This window comes from Branchiostoma lanceolatum, chromosome 12 (genome assembly GCF_035083965.1).
Source record: "Branchiostoma lanceolatum isolate klBraLanc5 chromosome 12, klBraLanc5.hap2, whole genome shotgun sequence".
Taxonomy (NCBI): Eukaryota; Metazoa; Chordata; class Leptocardii; order Amphioxiformes; family Branchiostomatidae; genus Branchiostoma; species Branchiostoma lanceolatum.
In genome coordinates this window covers 8,327,699-8,348,984 of record NC_089733.1, presented here as the reverse complement: position 1 = coordinate 8,348,984, position 21,286 = coordinate 8,327,699, and the positions used below count along the sequence as shown (strand labels likewise).

Here is a 21,286-nt window from a genome sequence, read left to right as displayed (position 1 = left end):
TATTTGAATGTGTTTGTACCTTCTGATATCCGACTTACATGGTATAAACATTCAGGAAAACAACCATGCTTTTGAGTTAAATATGTTAGGTCTGCGACAGCAACAACAAAAGTTCATTACAAAACAGAGCAATTTAAATAAACATACCAAATCTAGTAGCTACAATAACAACCGTAACACTACATACTCAGAATTAGACGGAAAAACTATGAAAATAAACTGGGCATTTTTGGTCCTGTTCTGCATAAGATTTCTGCCATTATTGTTCTTATATTGTTGGACCTTTTGTTGCTAAAGCTCTTCCCACTAATGTTTACACTTGCTGATTAACAAATGGTAACATTTCTTAACAATATTCATCCCATGGTGGCATTTTCCATGGTTTGGTCCCTAGCTAATCTCTGAAGAAAAATGTGTAGAAAGGCCATAGTTAAGTACAAAAATAGAAGCACTTTTCAATTTTCTTTGGAGTTAAGACTGATGAATGACTTCTACCTTTGTCCCTGCTAACTCTGTTACTGGGGTGACCCATTTGGCCCCGATTTTCATTTGTATTGCTTACAAGTTAGGGAGAAGTATACACTAACAATTCTACCTGGTCCTAACTTGGAATTCAATCATGTAAACCTGAAATAAATTCTACTTTGGCTTTCCCAATTCACTCCACTTGTTACACACAAGCTTTCCTGAGTGTGAGTAATACAATATCCAATCTGTTATTAGATTTCTGAAGCTGGTCTTCCAATGTATACACTCTGGTTTTGCGCAGCTTGAATTGTTTCTATAATTCACGTGGATCACTTCAAGCGTGGAAACTCCTCCGGAAGCAAGGCGAGCTGGCGGCAGCAGGGGCACGTGCGCTCTTCCTTCAGGAGCCAGCGTGAGACGCAGGAGTCGTGGAAGCGGTGCCCGCAGTCCAGCGTGCGCACACACGACCCCGTCAGGTCGTAAAGGTCGTCCACACAAATGGCACAGACGTCGGCCTCAAGCGACTGTGGCGGTTGTTTCGTCTGCTACAAGAAAAGTAACGTATTTCAGTGTTATAACTTTGGTTTATACAAATATATATGTTCCTGTATTCTAAGACAAATTATCTTAATAATTTATGTAATTACTGTATACTACATGTATTTGCTTATTACAGTTAAGTGCACTAAATTGCAGACTGTTAGTTCTGGGTGTTGTGCACATTCAGTCCTCTGAAAGAGTCCATTTAAAGTAAAGCGCATACAACAATTCATAACTTTTGACCTGTTACCAGCAATATCTAAAGGGTGTTCTCTCTCAAACAAATCAATGAGTTAAAGCCTACGAAAGCGTTTCCACAGTCTTCTTCAAACTTACAAACCTATACTGCATCTTCCACTTTTTTAACTGCAATTTTTACCTTTGCCAAGGTTATGTTTTGGGTGCTTTTGGAGTGTGTGTGTGTGTGTGTGTGTGTGTGTGTGTGTGTGTGTGTGTGTGTGTGTGTGTGTGTGTGTGTGTGTGTTTCTTAAATCACACAACTTGAGAAGCTGTGGATGGATTCAAGTGATATTTGGTAGGTGGGTAGGGGTCAGGAAAACAATGGTGAAGTTTGATAATGGACCTCCTAGCAGCTTTTTACAGTATTACAAGGGAACAGGTTTTGATATCTCATGTTCTGGTTCAGAATTAGGACAAGACAGAAGTTACAAGAAAAGTAAGAAAGAATACATATTACTCTACCTCTAAGGTTTGCCAGAGAGGCCTCCTTTCGTCAAATCTGTCCTTTATCTGCTCTTTCTTCTTCTTCAGGTCCACCAGACGCATGCGAGCTGTTGGGGAGGTCCTTGTTCTCACAGCTGTGACAGGCCGTGACTTCTCAGGTGTCTTCGCCGATCCCTTCTGATCATTCTTGGAATGTGCAAAGATACAGCCGTCACCATGTGGGCAGTGTCCCTGTAAATTTTGATACAGATTTGAATCAGTCTCTATAACAGGGCTATCTCCAGAACTTGTCCCAGGAAAGAAAGTTAGTTGGGACAGCTGGACAAAAATTTCACCCCAGACTGTCTGTCAAAAAAAAATCTTAACTTCATGACTGATGAAAATGTATTTTCGTAAGCTTAAAATGACAGGTGACAAATTTTGTTACATCGCCAAACATGTACTTGTACTTGTGCTTTCTTATACAAGAGTTAATAAAGTACTCACTACTTGCAACTGAAATCTATTACTTTTATTGTCTAAAATGAGAACTATTATCATCACACCATGAAAAGTTTGTCAATCACATCCTTCCAGCAGGCCGGATATGCTCGGTTCGTTACCTCCCATAGCGGCCCTGCCCTTTCAAGCCAGTAAAATCGCTTCTGGCGACGTTATTGACAGTTGCTCATGAATAATTAATGATCTAGCCTTATTTGGAACAAACAGCTGTTATTTTTGAGACGTAACCTGATTGGTTGATAGCATCCCAGCGTCCTTTACGCTTTTGCTCTAGATGAGCTTAAGCCAACCCTCTGATTGGCTCGGAAAGCCGTTTTGGTGGTGACGTTAGCAGAAGCAATTTTACTGGCTTGAAAGGGCAGGGCCGCTATGGGAGGTAACGAACCGAGCATATCGGGCCTGCTGGGAGGATGGCCAATCAGAGCTGCACAAACTATCTCCAAGGACTCTATGGAGGAACCTCCATGAAGATAATTTGCCCAGTCAGTTCTCAGTCCACTCAACTTCCTATATTTCACACACCTTCTGCTGCATTGCTGAGCAGGGCGTCAGCTTGGGCGTACGGCGCAGCTCCCGCTCCCCGTGTGCGTACAGACACTTGTCGCCAAAGCGACAGGTGCCACTGCTGCGGAAGTTCAAGCACATCTCCGTCTTGTACTTCAACTGAAGGAGGCTCCTGGCAAGCTGGAGGTTTCCTTCAGTGGCCTGAAAATACAGCAGCATAAGAAAATTTAAAATTTTCCATAGCCCTTTCTACGTGTTTATAGATTTATTAGGACTTGAATCACTTAATCTATTTCTTTGTCATATTGTGCATGTTATATACACAATATGTAGGATGTAAATACTAACTAAAATCATTTTCCATACCTTTGAATTCAGGGGGGGGGGGGGTGCTTTACTAGCCTATGTTACAAAAGCTCTTGCTGCCAGGGGCTAATTGTCGCTGGTCCGTTGAGAGTGTTTTACAAATGTACCTCCTTTTCAGACATAAATCGTTCATGTTGTAAAAATTGGAAAATTACTCACTTCCATAATCTCGTTTTTGCTACATGAAGGAGGTTCACAGGACTGGACGGTGGCTGTGCACTGAGCCTCTGTGCTGAGTGGGGCTGTAGTGGCATGGTCGCCGGGTGGAGTTCCAGGTTGGTTGCTAGGTGTGGCTTGGACCTGGTTGCTAGGTGTGGCTTGGACCTGGTTGCTGGGTGGGGTTTGGGCAATGGGCTGATTTGATGTTTCCGCCTGGGCCGGCGACTGACTCTTGTAGAGTTCTGCCTTGACCATCGTGCTGATAACGCAGAACGGCAGGCTGCTGAGGGTGCCGTGTCTCGCACGACGGACGGCTGCAGCCGCGCCCACCAACTGTTCCCTACAGGTATGGGAGCACACATTAACATGGGCCCGGCTTGAACATGGTTCAACTCATTTATCATGAAATTATCCTACAATATTACTTCTATTGACATTTACCTGTGGAAGTGTTGTCATAAAAGGTGACTATCACATTTTCATGATGTCAACCTGTAAACCAGACTGTAAGGTTTGGTCCATGCACACCGGGAAGGACCCCTACTCTTTTTGATAACTGTGGTGGGTTCCAGCACCATGAGACTACATCTAGCGATATAATAGACGTTAAACAAGGACAACAACAACAAGTGATTCAATTTCATGGAAAGGAAAAAATAGAGTATTCGCGGTGGTTTTAAGTTAACAATAGCACAATAGTCACTTACAATAATGAATATACTGGAGGTGACAGGGGCGCTGGTGTAACAAAAATGAAAGCAGATCTGCAATGGATGTCACTTGAGGACAGGAGAACAGTGTCCAGACTTTGCACAATGTACAAGATGACTAATAAACTTGTGGACGTACCGACTGATAAGTATCTAATGCCAGCTCAGAAGAGGACTAGAAATAGTCATGCTTTTAAGTACCAGAGTTATCAGCCAAGGATTGATGTGTTCAAAAATTCGTATTTCCCGAGAACCATAGTAGAATGGAACTCGTTGTCATCAAGTACTGTAGGAGTTTCATCACTAAGTAGCTTTAAATAACGGTTGCAGACAGATATGCAAAGACTAGGTGTAACAGACCGCTCGGTGTAATATGACCAGCTGCTGCCGCGCCGCGTGCCTGCGAAGCTGGTGTGTTACGCCTAATGGCGGTTATACTGGCTATATAGATACAGATACAGGTTTTGAAGTTTGCAGTGAAAAGTTCACCACAAAAACTGCGAACATAAAACCACCACCAAAATTTCAAAAACTACAGTACTGTAGTTGACTCTTACTTAGAGTAGCCTGGCAGGTCTGCATGAAGCCTGTCCAGAAGTTTCTGCTTGGCCACAGTTCTGCTACCAGTCGGTGGAACTTCCGACTCCTTCACCGCTGTAAGCACCTTTCTCTTCTTCTTACTCAGCTGAAAACGTTCAGAAACAGTCATCATACAACAGAGACAAAACACAACAAAAGGATACAAATCTAGCCAAGGTCTTGATTTCTTTTCCGCAGGATTTGTCACTCACTGTATCAAAACCAAACTGTGTAAAATACTTTAAAATTTGCATCTCCAAACTATACAGGACGTACTGCACCACTTAAAACACCAAATTGTGGCCCAAACTACTGGAACATGTATTGCAGAATGCAGCAGCCAAATCTAGCCAAGGGAAGGTCTCTATTTCTTTTCATCAACATTCTTCACTCACTGCATCAAAAACCAAAACTTGTAAAATATCTTAAATTCGTCTGCATCTCCAAATCACTTAGAACTCCAGATTGTAGCCCAAACTACTACTCTACTGTTCATGTGTACATGTAACGTTACTGCCTGAACCACACAATGGAGAGAAACCCTTACCTGCATCTGCCACTCATCATCAGTGTTGTTGATGTCCTCTATCTCAGGGAAGTTGCTGAGCTGCTCTACGTGCACACTCGACAGCTGCGAGACGGGACTCTTCACTTTTCTCACAGTTTCATCGGTGCTGCTGTTTTCTGCAGCCTTCTGGGCTTCTGGTGTACGTGTGGCTTCTTGAACCACTTCTGAGGTGTCTTCAGTTCCAGAATCCAAGGCCTGGTACTTGTTCTGGGTGTCCAGCACATCCTCTGTGCGAGCCTGTTGTGCCAGTGCCCTGGCCTTGTGTGAAGGGATGGTGGATTTAGGTCGGACAACTTGGGTAAAGGAAGCCGTCTTCTGATCGTCTGTCGTTTTTGTTGAGAAACTAGCAGGTGTTTTCAGCAGTACTTTTTTCGGTTGTAGTGAAGCAGGTGGTTCGGCTGTTTTAGTAGCACCTGGTTGCACCTGAGGGTGTACTCCCTGCTTCATTTGCGAGACATTTGGTGACACTTGATGGTGACCGGCAAACTCAAAGACACCACCTGGAGGTGTAGATGAGAACTGGTGGACATCAGGCACGAACTGCAGTCCAGCTCCTAGTGGCACCTGCGTTGGAACACTGAAGGCTTGCTGCCCTGCATATACTAGTGGGAATGGAGCAGACTGCACAAAGCCCATTGGATGTGCTGCAAGGTAGCCAGCTGGTTGGTCATGGCAGGCTACATTCTGATAGGCCGGTTGAGGATCGATCTGCCTGAGACATGGAGGCTGTCCTGCAGCTCCTTGCACCATGCTCGCTGATTGGTTGCCTTTAGTTTGGCTTGAACCTGATTGGCTAGTTTCTGGATGGAGAGAATCTTTATTCCCTGTACTGCTCTTACATGGTTCCATACTAGTCTTGGTAGCCTTCTGAGATTTTTCATGAGGTGATTTGTTCACAGATTTGGCAGTTGAAGTAGAATGGGCCGTCATTGGTTCCTAGTGGGAAGAAGAACAATTACAGACATCAATAAAATGCCATGTATAATATATAACCTTCTCCCTGCTGCCTACCCCTGTAACCAATAGAGAATGGTGTGCTAAACGGTTACTTCACTGTGCTAAAGTTTAATACAGCACTCTACACCTATGTCTATGCCTAAATCATGTAACTCCATCCCTATCATAAGACAAGAATCATTCTTACCTTAAATAAATCCAAATCCAAATCATTCTTACCTGCAGATTGACCAGTCCAGGGGGACCAGGGGGACCTGGGGAGGCCACACTTGCTTCAGTCACGTTAGAGCCACAGCTGCTTCCAGACTCTGTGCGTGTCCTCCTCTTCGAGACTGCACCGCTAGCGACAGAAGCAGCTTTCGAGATCCCGGAGGGCAGCCGAAGACGTTGCTTGTCCTCCAAAACTTTGGCTTTCGATGGTGGTTGAACGTCACCGTCAGGACTTCTCTTCTCCTGTGTTGGAGACTTCCTGTCTTGAGTTGATGAGGTTTTAGAGTCTGAAGGTAAGCTGCCATGTTGATCTGACTGCTGGTTTTCATTCCCTGCCTCTTGAGGACTGGTACCGTCAGGAGTGGAAGTGTTGTCTTGTACAGGTTGTGGTGGTGCCATGCAGGTGGACCAATCTACATCGCCAGTAGGCATGGCCACTGAAGGGTTGGTTGAGCCGGTGCTCGACTGGTTTACAACAGGGCAGAGCGGGACAAGATGGAGCTTGTAGCTATCAGGTGGGCTCAGCTGAGGAAAAAAATAAAAAAATGTTATCCTTTGATAAGTCATGGGTTGAATATGGTTGTACTGTGCTTACCACTACTAGAGTTTATCTGTTACAGTCATGCAACAGGTTAATATTATACATAACAAGTCCTTCTCTGTATCCTGGCAATCTGGCTTCAGAACTAAACAAGAGTTCTAAGATCTCTTGCCTCCATGAACTATTTAGAGGTTTCCATTGACCCCATGACCTGGACTGTCATGTCTGATTAACAACTAGTTCTACCACCTCTGAACTATTCTTCCTGCCACTGCCACAAGTCTGACCTTTGTGTTGACGCAATCTTCCCACTTACTTCCTGCCACTCTCTCTATTGGTTCTGCCATTTTTCACGATGGATGAGCGCCTCTTCTACGTCTCTATGTGTGTATGAAGTCCAGCTGACATGGTTGCAGGTTGTTTGGATATCCTGATACTACTTAATAGCTCTCTTTTCTTTCATGTGAGCAATATGGCGAGACTCAAAAAGTCTTTGACTGCTGAGTGCCGACCCTCTACTAACAGAACATTCACACAACTACGAACACACACCAACATAACAAACACCCCAAAGAAAAAACACTGTACATATAGAATACAACACGGTGTATTCCGTATCACCCTCGGTACCAGGCCGACCGCGGGTAGGATTGCCCGACGGCCGTAGAGGTACCAGCCCTCCCGCGGGTAGGATCGCCCGACGGTCGTAGGCCGAGGGTGATGCGGAATACAGTGTTGTATTTCAATCATGCCATGCCCACCCGAGAAAACACACATTTCAATGCGGAATGCGCCAGAAGTGGAGGGAGTTTTGTGACCTCGAACAAAAAACTGTAACAACATTGATTCCAACCTCCGAATCCGGTATTCGAATTCACGACAGCGCTCGAAATGCATTCTAAATATTCTATGGAAGCCTGTGTGATACAACTCCCGAACCCTATGTGATACGGATAGTTATCACACGGTCCAGAAAACCTGTATCAGGCCGAGGCATGACATAAATGGAGTTATCACCACTGTATGTGTACTCACCATGTCTGCAGTAAGATCAGGTAGGTGTGGCATGCGGGGCCTGACCAGGCTTAGTTGGGGAAGGCTGGACAGCTGCTGGCCGGACTGAAGCTTCTGCACGTTGTTGGAGTAGAGCAGCTGTGGGAGGGGTCAAGACAAAAGAGTCAAAAACTGAAGACACAACAACTTTCATAATTTTTGGACAAGAGAATTGGCACATTGGTCGACTTGATTTTGCACAAATTTTGACATGATCACCAATCCTAAATGTAACCTTTATCATTTCCCAACTAAGTCTTTTTTTGTTTTTCAACCTTTATTTAACCTTGAAAGTATACAATATACACTCATTCGGCCGAGGCCGTTTTTCAAGAGTTCAAGGGATATTCTTACCAACTTCCTTTAACAGAAAGACTACACAAGGGTCACTAGCAACTGTACTATGTATGCTACTAAGAATAAGTTCAGGTCTATGTGTAAAGCATTCTTTAGCATAGGCACAAACCTGGACATGCGTGATCTGCTTTAGGATATCACTGGTGTAGTCCTGCCAGTTACAGCAGAACTTCTTTAGCTCCTGTTCCCCCAGCCTGCACCTCTCCGTGAAGAATCTGTACATCTTCTCCCCCTCCCGGTACTGCTCTTCCAGCTCAGAACGGCACCAATGGAAGGTGAAGTTCAAGACCTGAAGTTCAGCTTGAGTCGCCCGCTCCCGAGCCTTTGTCAACTCTTCCGGCACATCGTGGCTGCAGTTTTGCTGCTGTTTCTCTGTCAGCTCTTTTTTAACAGCTGCCAGCTGAAGTTCTGCTTGAGTTGCCCGCTCCCGAACCTTTGTTAACTCTTCCGGCACATCGTGGCTGCAGTTCTGTTGCAGTTTCTCTGTCAGCTCTTTTTTAACAGCTGCCAGCTGAAGTTCAGCTTGAGTTGCTCGCTCTTGAACCTTTGTTAACTCTTCTGGAAAATTTTGCAGGGACTTATGCAGCCGTGCTACAGAAAGCTGCAGTTTTTCCGTCAGGTCTTTTTTAACAGCTGCCAGCTGAAGTTCAGCTTGTGTCGCCCGCTCTTGAGCCTTCGTCAACTCTTCTGGCACATCCTGGCTGCATTTTTGCTGCTGTTTCTCTGTCTGCTTTTTTTCAACAGCTGCCAGCTGAAGTTCTGCTTGAGTTGCCCGCTCCTGAACCTTTGTTAACTCTTCTGGAAAATCTTGCAGGGACTTCTGCAGCCGTGCTTCAGTAAGCTGGAGTTTCTCTGTCAGTTCTTTCTCAACAGCTGCACGCTGCAATTGCCCCTTTTCTACAGCATATTCCTTTGCTTTCAATTCCTTCTTGGCAGTTTCTAACTCCTCTTGAAGAGCAGTTATTGCTTTCTCCTGAAGTTCTGTCTTCTCCTGAAGCATCTGTGTCAATTCTTCCGTATTAGCTTGCAGTGTCATCTCAATTTCTTTTTTCTGCTGTAGACTCCTGACAACTTCCTGAGTTGCCCACTCCTGGAACTTTTTCAATGCTTCGGGGTCATGCTGGCTGCAAATCTTCTGCAGGGACCTTTGCAGCTGCAGGGAGCTCTGCAGCTGTGCTTCAGTAAACTGCAGTTTCTCTGTCAGCTCTTTCTCAACGGCTGCGAGCTGAAGTTCTGCTTGGGTCGCCCGCTCCTGAGCATTTGTTAACTCTTCCTGAACATCCTGGCTGCAGTTTTGCTGCAGGGACTTCTGCAGCTGTGCTTCAGTAAGCTGCAGTCTCTCGGTCAACTCTTTTTCAACGGCTGCGAGTTGTAAGTGAGCCTTTTCTGCAGCAGACTCCTTTATTGTCAGTTCCTTCTTGGTAGTTTCCAACTCCTCTTCAAGGGCAGTCACTTTCTCCTGAAGTTGCTGTATCTGTTTTTTAGCTGCTGCATCCTGGCTGGAATTCTGCTGCAGGGACTTATACAGCTCTGCTCCAGTTTTCTGAAGTCTCTCCGTCAGCTCTTTTAAAACAGCTGTGATCTGCAAGCAAGCCTTCTTTCCAGCAAGCTCCTTTACTTCCATTTCTTTCTTGGCAGCTATTAGCTGCACTCTAAGTCCAACTTCTACTCTCTGCATCTGTCTTTGATCTTCTAAAGCAGCTTGTACCTTCATCTCAATTTCTTTTGAAAACTCCTTCGTCTTTTTCAATTCTTCTGTGACATCCTGGCTAGAGTACTGCTGCAGTTTCTCTGTCAGTGCTTTCTCAACAGCTTCAAGTTGCAAGCGGGACATTTTTGCTGCAGATTCCTTTGTTTTCAGTTCTTTCTTGACAGATTCTAGCTCCCATTGAAGGACAATAACTTTCTCCTGTAGTTGATGCATCTCTTGTTCATCTTCTGGTACATCCTGGCTGCAGTATTTCTGCAAGGACTTCTGCAGCCGTGCTTGAGTCAGCTCCAATCTCTCTGTGAGCTCTCTCTCAACAGCTGCATGCTGTGAGTGCGCCTTTTCTACAGCAGACTCCTTCGTTTTCAGTTCCCTCTTGCCAGATTCCAACTCCTCTTGAACAGAAGTTACTTTCTCCTGAAGTTCATGTATCTGTTCTGTAAATGCTGCACCCTGGCTGCTGTTTTGCTGCACGGAATTCAACAGCTGTGCTCCAACAAGCTTCAGTCTCTCTTTCAGCTCTTTTTCAACATCTGCGTGCTTCAAGCGAGACTTTTCTGCAGCAGATTCTTTTGCTGTTATTTCTTTGTTGGCAGTTTCCAACTCCTCTTGCAGTGCAGCTACTTTCTCATTAGCTTGTGCAGTTGTCTCATCTAGGTTGTCCTCTGTCTCCTTCATCCTAGCCTCCATTTTGATGGTGTACTTTTTTATTGCCTCTTGAATTACTCTATCAAAATGTTCCTCTACGTTTTCCAACTGTCTCTGATAATCTATCATCTTATCTAAGTTGGAGTCCAATTGTGCTTTGGTCTGGTTCAGTTCTTGACGTAGGTTGTACTCAGTCATCTCTGCTTGGCACAGCTTTTCCCTTAACATTGAATTTTCAATTACATGCTCTGCATCCACATTTTCTTTGGTCTCACATTCGGTACTTTGATCGATGAGAGGTTGCTTGTCAACATTGTTATTGTTCTCGTTAGAGTTTGTTTGACAGTAAGTGTCGTCATGTTCTTGCACATCAATGTTGCTGTCTTTGTTTAACTCCAAATCTTGAAAGAAAGTGTCCAAGGACTGCTCGACGGTGACCGTTTCTTCGTGAAAGGTTGGGAAGTCAACAGCAGGCCCACAGGAACATGGGGCATGCTCAGTGATAGCTGTCTCTCCACCAATGACTCCATCCTCTGTTATACTTTCAGGCATGTTTGCCTCTCCCTCTGTTTTTGGCACCGAGACTGCACCATCAGAAGTGAAGTCTTCATCATCTGCTGAGTGATACATGTTATTAGAGTCAGTACTCAAATTACCAGATGTATCAAATACCTGCAACATTTCATCGGCTTCCTTGCACATCTTTGAAATGGCATCATCATAATCCATCACTTCATGACTTACATCAAGCTTTCTGGTTTCATCCAGCTCATCCTCCACAATACAAGCCTCTTCAGGGGCATACTCTACTACTAATTCACTCCCTTTCACAGAGTCCAGTTGCTCATTGTTATCTAACTCTATGGCAAACTCTGCATGTTGTGGATTGGAATCATCACCTGTTGCTATTTCTTCCACAGGCTCAGAGTTTTCGACCCCAACAAGCTCCACAGCAGCAGTGGCTCTACAGTCGTCCTTGTTCTCATAGTCATAGTTAGTTGGAAGGGTTAAACTGCTGTCCAGCTGTCCTGTCTGTCCGGTGACAGTTGACCAATGTCTGTTTCCACGACTGCTTGTAAATTGGCTGAAATCAGAATTCTTTTCTTCATCCCAAACGACCCACGATGCTTCAAACGTGTGCTCTGCCCCTCCCATCCCCTCACGGTTCACCATGTCACCAGACCCTTTCTGGGCCGACTCACAAGGCCCAGTTTTTGGCATTGCCTCTGGGAGGGAGACTTCAGATACGCCCTCAAGGCTGTAGTCTTCAAGGCTGTAGTCTTCGGGCCGAGTGACTTTGATACCGTAAGCTGACGCTATCTCCTTGAATGTAGATTCTGAATCTGTGTGGAAGGAATTGCATGCAGCAAATAAAGTAAACGTTTTGAGGAATAGGCGTGTTCTCTTGTTGAGAAATACAATCACTGTGTCCTATCATTTCAATCCAAAAATTCAAAAATCTCAAACATGTGCATCTAAGCCAAAATCAGTCAAAATTTGGATGGACATCTGAGCACTATATTTTACGAATATAAAACATGTACTGCAAATGCATCTAAGTTAGCTGCGATTTCCTTTCAAGGTAGGGAGAAAATGGCAGTTTTTAGTTGAAACAAGGTGGTAGGTGGGCAGAAGACAAGATATGCACTTTCACAGTAGTTTCAAGTTTGCGTTGAAGAGGTTACAGCAAAAATGGAAAAATCAAACCAGCCGAAACTTAAATGCATTTACAGTAGTTATCATGATATTCATAACCTTTACCTGGTTCTTCAGAACCATATGTTTCACCTTCCACAAACACATCGTCAGAGCTACCCTCGCTGAAGGAGCACTCGGTTGGGATAAACTCCATCGCATTGGGGTTGATGCCACTGGTAGGCCTGGAGGAGACTATCAAAATGCAGAGTTAGAAATACAGTAAATATAGAATACAACACGGGGTATTCCGTATCACCCAAGGTACCAGCCCAACCGCGGGTAGGATCGTCTGAAGGCTGTAGGCCGGAGGGCATTCCGACCCGCAGTCGGGCTGGGACCGAGGGTGATGCGGAATACACCGTGTTGTATTTTATTTATGTCATGCCCACCCGAGAAAACACACATTTCAATGAGGAATGCGCCAGAAGTTGAGGGAGTTTTGTGTCCTTGAACTAAAAACTGGAACAACATTGATTCCAACCTCCGAATCCGGTATTCGAATTTTCGACTGCAGCACAACCAGTGCGCTCGAAATGTATTCGAAATATTCTATGGAAGCCTATGTGATACAACTCTAGAACCTCATGTGATAGTACGGATAGTTATCACACAGTCCGGAACACCCGTATCAGGCCCAGGTATGACATAGAAGGCTATATCCAATCTAAAAGCAGCCCCAAAACTTGGTAGACTAAAAACTTCACAATTTAAACTTAACTACTTTATAAGAGAAAACGTTCTAAACTTTTACCATGTCTATTTTATCAACATTCTTTGAAGTAAATTTCCAGGAATAAAAGTAATTTCTTCCTTTAGTTAACCATTCTCTACATGTATGTCTAATTAGGCTGTGCAATTACTTAATTTTCTCTCAGTGTAGCCATCAATACATTTGGTTAGGTCTTTCAATGGCTATGACGTTGCTGTCTCCTTTTATTGTACATTATCAAATGTATAATGTCTGTAGCAGTCCTTCCCAGTGTGAGTTGTTCAAACCTTACAGTCAGGTCTTATACAGCATGTCCTTACTACACAAAACTGGTGTGTTACGCCTAAATGTGATTTACCGGCGAAACAAATAAATACAAAACAAACAAACTTTGTTTACCTGCATTATTCTCCCAGCTTCCCTGCCCGCTGTCTGCAGAAGTAACAGTCACGCGTGGCCTCGGCTCCTCCGACAGGAAAATCTTCCCGTCCTCCTCACTGAACCTCGGGCTCTGTAGTAGAAAGGCCTTCACACCCCCACTTTCCTGTTAAACAAAATTTCAACACAATTACTGTACTTTCCTTTCGCAACATACTTTATTTGCTTTTCATACACCAAGCAGGCATTCCGCAAAGTATCAAAATCGGTTTATTAACTAGGGTTCTACAGATGCTTAGGCCACACCAATTCTATTTGTTGTTTCTTGGATCTTTTCAGAAAAAAATTGAGCGACAGGGCGGAAAAAAATTTTGCAAATAGTTTGAGGTGAAGATAAGGGTTTACATAACATAAAGAATAAGATGATTATTCAAGTTTCAGCTTTATATGGCTCATTTTATGCACTGAACCCCCTTCCTTGATCTAGTGCTATGATTTCAGTTACAAAATTACCTTTTGCCATGTAATATATGAATTGATATTGAGAAATAGTTTTAATAGATGAAAAATTATAACTTATAATCAATGTGACCACACTTTTTAGGTATGTGCAGGCCTTTATAATCTATGTTGGTGGCTATTGAGTTTAACAACTGAGCAGATAGTAAAATTGGGAGTTAAAATTTGTGAATGGGAATAGTGACCCTTTTTTTTTTTCAAAATGGGAAAAACAGGACAGGCTATTCAGAGAAGCAACAAATTAAATTGGCGTGGCCTTAACAGGGATTTTTCAGCTCTGTCTCAAAGATAAATTTGTAACCTAGTGTAAATTAGGGGCATGCAGCTAAATCAGGAAAGTATAGTAATATCAAGATTTCGAATGCAGGGTTATTTAATTTTCTAAGCTAAGTTAGATATAATTGTAATATGAACATTTCTAAAGAAAGGACAAACATACTAACAGTAATATAAAGACAACACATTATTACTTTACTCAGTATAGATTGTTGTATGTAACATGCATTAAGACCAGCAATTACATGAGTTTTTTACTAGTTTCTAGAAGTCTCAAGAAGATTCTCTTCTAGAAGTACCTTGATGAGCTGCCTTGCTTCTGTTGGCATCCCCATGAAGAGCCCTAACACAGGCTGGTCTCTCTCACCCAGGGGGCCATGGTTGCCAAGCAGGGTCGCAAACTCTCTGTTGATTGAAGACAGCATAAAGAATTATAAATTTTGACTCTAATAAAAAAATAAAAATTAAAAAAATAAAAAATAGAAATAAAAAAAGAATAAAAAAAGAATTTAAAAAAAAAGAATTATAAACTTTCTTTACTTCTTGTATCATCATCTTAATGGAGATGTACAAGATACACGAAGAATACAAAGGGAAAGTAAGAAAATTTGATGGTACATTTAGATTTTCATAACGTCATACAACAAAGTTTTGTAAACATGCATATTAAGTCATCCAGTCGGTCCATAATACATTGTATTATGAGTGTGTCCACCTGGAAACAGCAAATGTTATTTGAGTTCATGGCGTAATATTTTAGAAATATATTTATCTGCCAAATCCCTGGCTTTGCATGCAATATGCAGTTTACTTTAATGTGCTGTTTGGCCAAAGCATGATCAGGTTTTGCTACTAGTATGCGCAGCCATGGACCAAACACAACTAGAGTTAAGTATTAGTGCTACATATACTTCAGGTTTGCTATGTTAGTTTAGCGATTACGGGATCTTTTTATAAATATGAATTGGTATTGATATATGAATCTTTCTTTTTATTTGAGTTGAATGTGTGATAGTTGTGTGCCGATTTGCTAAAAATAGAGAGAACGCTAGTGACCCCAAAAAACACCACTCCCAATAAAATGGTATGGCGACCCTGTGACGTCACAATTCAAGATGGCGGCCACCACACATGCCTACGGATCCAACAAAGGTTTTGCTACGCAAACCTGTAAAAAAAGCTGCACCTTACCTGTAGAGACTTTTCTTCAGCTCTGTTACTTCCCAGTCTTCCCAGCCTGCCCCCCAGTTAGACCCAGTCTGTCCACTGGCACAGTCGGGCTCGCTGTATGCCGTGGTGTTGGAGTAACTCTGGGACTGGTACGAAGAAGGGGGTGGAACACTGGTGGGGGGGAACTGGCCAGCCTGGGAGGTATAACAACTCTGTTGCTGTATGGGAGGGGGGTACCTGCTTGGAGGGGGGTGCTGCACCGGTATGGGCAGAACGAAGGGCTGATATGTCACGGGACGGTGTCGGAGGGGGCGTGTACGCACGTTTTTTGTGGGGAATCTCGGCTCCATGGCGGGATGGGGTTCCACAGTCGTACTGTTTGAGTTCACTGTATGACCTTGAACTTGCACAGGGCACTGCTGGTTTACGCCGGATATTTGGACGTTAGGATAAACATTTGGAGTCACAACGGTAACAGGGTAGGCATGTATCGGAAAAGGACGCGGCAAAAAGGCCGGCTGGTTTGGGGGCCCTGGTGCACTCTGAGCATTCACATTTCCTGGATACATAAGGGGCCTTGTGCTTGATGGTGGCAGGAACCTGTGCTGAGCAGCAGTAATATGGGGTAGATACTCCACAGGGTTAGGGGGCCTTGCACATTGAGTGGATGGCAGGGACAGCGGGGTGGGGGGCCTTACAAAAGTCGGTGGATTCCCAGGGGATGCTTGAGGACCAAAGCCAATCATGGACGGAGCAGGGCACCTCTGAGCAGACCCTCTGGAATACGAAAAATAAATCAAAATTCCATAAAAACAAAGTTCAAGGTAGAAATGGATCCATCCTTCCCTTTTCCATCTATCTAAAATTCATAGCATGTATAATACATACATGTACAATGTATATCTATACACAACTGCTTGAAATATATATCAAATCACCAGGCAATCTCTTAATTCAAATTCTACTGGTACTGAATTGCAAAATTCACAAAGTCATTCAATTTGTGTTGCTGAAAGTGATAACATTTGAAATTGGAGGGGTCTGAAATTAGGCTGTTAGAGATTAGATCAACAGCATTTTAGTTACATGTAGTTATCAGATCAGTTATCATATCAGTCCCCATACTGGTACAGGAGAATAATCAGATCCCTTTTTTCTAATGCTACATTGCAATTGCCCACTCATGTTTTCCACCGCTACATGTACATGTAGGAGAAAGGAAGCCATACTGTTTCTGCGTGCTTCCCAAATGCCCCGCTGAATACGCGAACATTCTCCCTCAGCCGAGACAGAGGAACGTTAGGTCTAGGAAGAAGCAGCTACATACCGGCTGGATCGGGAAAATGCTCGGGTTGGTTTCTCATGACGATACATCAAAAAGCATTACAGAAATTCCATGTACATGTACCAAAGCCAATTTCTCAAAGCAGAAGTTAATCGATTGACATAAGCTCAGGTTTAGATAGTAAATATACAGGAGCACAACAGACTAGCAACGACTGCAGAGAGGCATAGTGACAGGAGGCATGACATCCGTACTAAAATACAGTTCAAACTCATCAGAATATACTGATGATCAAAGCTAGCATTGGAAGGAGCAGAAGCATCTAGACAGACGTTGGATATCCTTTACTCAGGGATTTCTTGGACAATTTCAGTGACAAGTTGACAACAGTACATCATCATGCAGGTGTGTTACTGTTAAGGGAAAGGTGGGCACTAAGAATCGAAGCTTCACGGCTAGATCTGCAACACGGGCAAAGATGTAGTTGAAAGCCATGGGCATGTGCATGCGCAGTTTAATCTGTGAACCGACTTATAACTTATATAATAATATAACCAGCAAGCTTGGAGAATCACTGTGCATCACTTGGACAAAACTATGATACAGGGGAAAAAAAGAAGATACCTGCCTCATCATCACCGCACTTGAAGAAATGCAAAGAAAGTTCACTATCCCCCAGTGGAATACCCCGCCTGGCATGGTTGCGACGGCTCCCATCGTTAAGTCGTTCCGTGCCAGGCTGGAGGCCTCCCCGCCTTAGCCCGGGACCTCAACTCATCCCCCTACTTTGCCCCTGAAGGGGCTATTTGGGGGTACTAGCAATGTACAGTAGATGTATACACCTGAGAATACGGCTACAAGTACATGAAGATCAAGCAGGTAGGGTGGCTAGGGTTCAGACTCTACTATAGAAGATTGGAGTGTGCACATAGAAGGAAGGCAGGCATCTGTGGCATGCGTTTCATGTTAGTAATTACTTACATAACTGAGTCTATGGTTGCCATGGTAACACGAGAGAACACATTTTTCTAATGGCAAATAAAGCATAGCTCACCAGAATTAGTCTGCACACAGCGCAGCAAATGACTCATATATATTCAAACTCTGTAAATGTATTTACTTTTGCAGTGGTTTTATTTTGCGGCAAAAGGAGAGAAAAGGATGTTTTGTGTTTGAAGTTCAAAGTTGAAACTATTCTGTAATCTGTAGTAAAATAGAACTACAAAATATGTATTCGTGGTGTTATGATTTCGGGGTAAAAGACCACTGCTAAAAAATGTAAAAATAAAACCACCACAGACATTTCTGAACTTACAGTATCTAAACCTCTGTACCTGATGTTACAACTTACAAACTTCAACCTCCTCGCTTTAGGTGCACAATCCAAATTATGCAAGCTGAATGCAAAGAGAAAACCTTGGTACATGTATGTTCATTGTAATCCCTCTCTTTTGAATAATGAAGTTTCTGGAACAAAACCACATTCCCTTTTGTCCTTTATAAATTGTTTAACATGACAGTGTTCGGTTCCTTTCAGCTCACCTTTCAGTGTTCACTGATACTCCAACATCTTTTTCACATTCAAATTAATAGACTTTGTCATCTCTGCATTTTTTCCACTTCTTTCATTGTAACTCCACAGTATTGTCATGATGTCAATAGACATAAATCTCCAATGAATGACTACATAACTTTACTTTATGGAAATTTGCTAGTTGGGACAAAAATAATTTTCACCGTGCATCCAAAATTGATGAAACTGTATCTTCATACAGTTAATATGACAGGTATAACAAAAAACATAGGTGCATATTCAAGGTGAAATTCTTTCCCTGCACAGTCACAGGATAATCAATCAACCAAACCCCAGCCTTGACACAGCAAGGAGGTTCTAACTTTCTTGGAGACAGGGAGGAGGTGCCTATAACCTCCTTGGAGACATAGGAACCTCCTTGGAGACAGCTACCGTTTCATATGACATGTGGGCGAAAAGACAAATCACTTTGTTTTGAAACGAAAAACGTCCTCAGGGAAAAGCGTGAAAATTCCTATAGCAATGACAAAGCGAAGAGATACTACATGTACTGTAATTCTTGTTTCTTTCACTGTAACTTTATGTTAGGTAATTACTGTTTACACTTATCATCACTGTGAAAAAAAATTGTTGTTATTATCTATGATTCCTTCACACATCCGTTCTGTAAACCACCTGCCGCCATCGTGGATGTCCATTTTCCTTACACCGTGGAATTTTGCTACCGTGAAGATAAAGTGAATTACAGTAGTGAGTTTGTTCTTTCCCATGATAGAGGGGGAGGGGGGCTTGGTGTTTTTCTCATGACAATTTATACCAGTACTGTATTTGTTTGATACCTTGCAATGGTTAATGAAAAACATAATTTACAGACCTGTCAAATTAACTTACATATCTGCAGGTCGAGAACAAATTCCTGAATACGAATTCAGGAAAATTAAAGAGTAAACTTCTAACTTTACAGCATCTGTGGTGAAATTTCGATACTCCACGAATCCTAATGAAAAGTTTTCGGGGTCACCAAAGGCCAATACAAAAGGCGTTACTTTTCTACACCACATGTGGCCTGGGAAAATTTGACAACAAGTTCACTAGTACTATAATCAAGCACACAAATTTAGTAAAGAAAATTTGAGGGATAGATTCGGTCTTGGACTTATAGCTACGTGAAGAAAACTGTTACTAAACGTTCTGGCCACGTAAAGTTTGCTCACGACTATAATAAATTTTGATGCAAGCATCCTAATTTCCCCCACATTTCACAAAATAAACAAGTATGCTAGAAGTTATTTGAACCGTTTACCTTGCGTACAACCTTCCAGTGTACGGTTTCCCACTCGTCGAGACACAGTAGCAAGGAAATTAAGAGTTTGTTGAGCTGGAAACGACAGAAAGTCCACGAAGTATCCACGAGACACTGAAATGTGCCGCGACTTTCAACTCAGCTGTTTTGACCGCAGTACTTTCCTCTTCATGCGCGTCTACAAAGTAGTCCAGAACTACCGTACAAAAAAGATCACCCTTTACGCAGATTTTTGACCAGTTTTACCCCAAACAAGTTATTACATTGAATACACAATAAAGATTATGAATTACAGATAAAAATGATTTCTGATCCTCGTTTTATGTGAAGAGATTTGGTCCTTATTTATTACTCCGCCAGACTGAAACCGACGCCTCAAAAACATGTGGGAATTTGGCGCCAAAATGTTTCTTTGCATAAATCAGTTTCGGTATTTCCCTAATGCATTTCTTTCGAGGAGTGTGTTTTTGATGTCATTTAGCTCGTCGCTTTGGGTATTCGAGGAACATAGAACACTCAAAGCGTGTTTAGCCGGATGTTTTGTAGCAATACCGTATGGGCCCGACGCTTCACTCAAGGTTTATTGTAACAGCTTGTTTCAATTTACCAACACAAAAGACGTCATGTTGATTCCATTGATAAGCTAAAATAGCTTGTCAGTCAGTCTATTTCAGACATATTGTTATCCATTTTGTGATCTATCCGAGTTCTATGCTCAGCGTCCACATAAAACACGACACTGAGTCGGATAAATTTGTACGTAGAATACACATTTCCGAAGCCGAAATTGCGTTAGTTATTATCATATTTCATAAGTTCTTGAAAGATGTACAAACAAACTTACAGAGGGCTAAGACTTGGGAATCGACCAAAAATCACCCATTTTCAATCGCCGCGATTCCATCCTGTCCATTATCTAATCGTTTTTGCAGCCAAGAGAGCTAACGTTATATGTCTCCAATTCAGTGGATGGATGGCATTACAGACAGTTTATCTGTCAAATTCATCAAAACGAATGAAAATGGAGGTTAAAAACGTCGTGGACTCCACACACATACTTTGACGGGTTACCGTTGTTTATTCAAATTATTTCAATAGAACTTGAAGAAGAAGAACTTTATTGCACGACAATTGTACATGGTACAAAGTGTGGCAAGAATTCGTAAACATACATAACAAGCGGCTAATAGTTATACTAATAGTTATTTAATAGTGAAGTGCTAGCCTCTACCAGGCTCCGCCGGATGGCTGGAAAAATAGTAGAAATTGGCCGTAATAGAGTGAATAGTGTGCCAAGGGAGTTAGCTACGGAGGGAGTACATTCTGCCATCGACGTCGATGGCAGAATGTACTCCCTCCGTAGCTAACTCCCTTGGCACACTATTCACTCTATTACGGCCAATTTCTACTATTTTTCCAGCCATCCGGCGGAGCCTGGTAGAGGCTAGTGAAGTGCCAGGTTTGCTTCTTTTTGTATTATTTTCCTAACGCCAACAGTTACGGTTACCGTACCTTCTCTCCTGCAAAGATGCCCATGACTCTCCCTGACACCCAAGTCTTTCTTCTGTCTCTAGGGCCCAATCAAAAGCCCCTGCCAGTTCCCTTGTGTCTCCGCCATTGGTGGAATGTTGTCCCGGGTAGTCAGACGAAGCTGTCATATTGGTCCCGAAGTCCCACAGAAACCGCTCAGGTTTAAGTACGCCGCCTTGCGGAACTTGGGCACTTGGTCGCAGACCTTGGCCTTACCGAACACGGCAACAAAAGTATTGCCTGTCCAGGGACCAGCGATTACATGTTGTGGACAGTCCTTCGTTGCGTCTTGGTCGGTTTTAGGGCTCCATAACGCTATCTTTTACGGCAT

The 21,286-nt window shown here is 43.0% G+C and overlaps 1 protein-coding gene across 5 annotated transcripts; it reads right to left on the bottom strand.

The window, feature by feature from the left end:
- Positions 1 to 302: 302 nt before the first annotated feature.
- On the bottom strand, positions 303 to 21,237 carry LOC136445864 (uncharacterized). Of its 5 annotated transcripts, none has more exons than XM_066444067.1 (15): positions 20,938 to 21,233; positions 15,325 to 16,080; positions 14,433 to 14,538; positions 13,360 to 13,504; positions 12,315 to 12,443; positions 11,453 to 11,896; positions 8,307 to 11,170; positions 7,823 to 7,939; positions 6,256 to 6,771; positions 5,059 to 6,015; positions 4,490 to 4,617; positions 3,223 to 3,562; positions 2,716 to 2,898; positions 1,711 to 1,923; positions 303 to 1,013 (listed from the first exon to the last, which is right to left on the bottom strand). In XM_066444067.1, the coding sequence occupies exons 1-15, from the start codon at positions 21,081 to 21,083 to the stop codon at positions 798 to 800; spliced, it is 7,260 nt and encodes a 2,419-aa protein (XP_066300164.1). In that variant the 5' UTR covers positions 21,084 to 21,233; the 3' UTR covers positions 303 to 797. The 5 variants fall into 5 exon arrangements, with proteins under 5 accessions (XP_066300164.1, XP_066300165.1, XP_066300162.1 ...); XM_066444068.1 differs by having other exon boundaries at positions 8,307 to 11,167; XM_066444065.1 differs by having other exon boundaries at positions 303 to 1,010; positions 8,307 to 11,896; positions 20,938 to 21,237.
- Positions 21,238 to 21,286: the final 49 nt, after the last annotated feature.

What these genes read in the sequence shown, in the direction of transcription:
- LOC136445864 (XM_066444063.1), bottom strand. Translation starts at nt 21,083, where the DNA reads ATGACAGCTTCGTCTGACTACCCGGGACAACATTCCACCAATGGCGGA. An exon ending in GCATCTTTGCAGGAGAGAAG is followed by an intron (nt 16,081 to 20,937) that starts GTACGGTAACCG and finishes TTCGTATTCCAG; the next exon opens with AGGGTCTGCTCAGAGGTGCC. An exon ending in GCTCAGCAATGCAGCAGAAG is followed by an intron (nt 1,924 to 2,715) that starts GTGTGTGAAATA and finishes CAAAATTTACAG; the next exon opens with GGACACTGCCCACATGGTGA.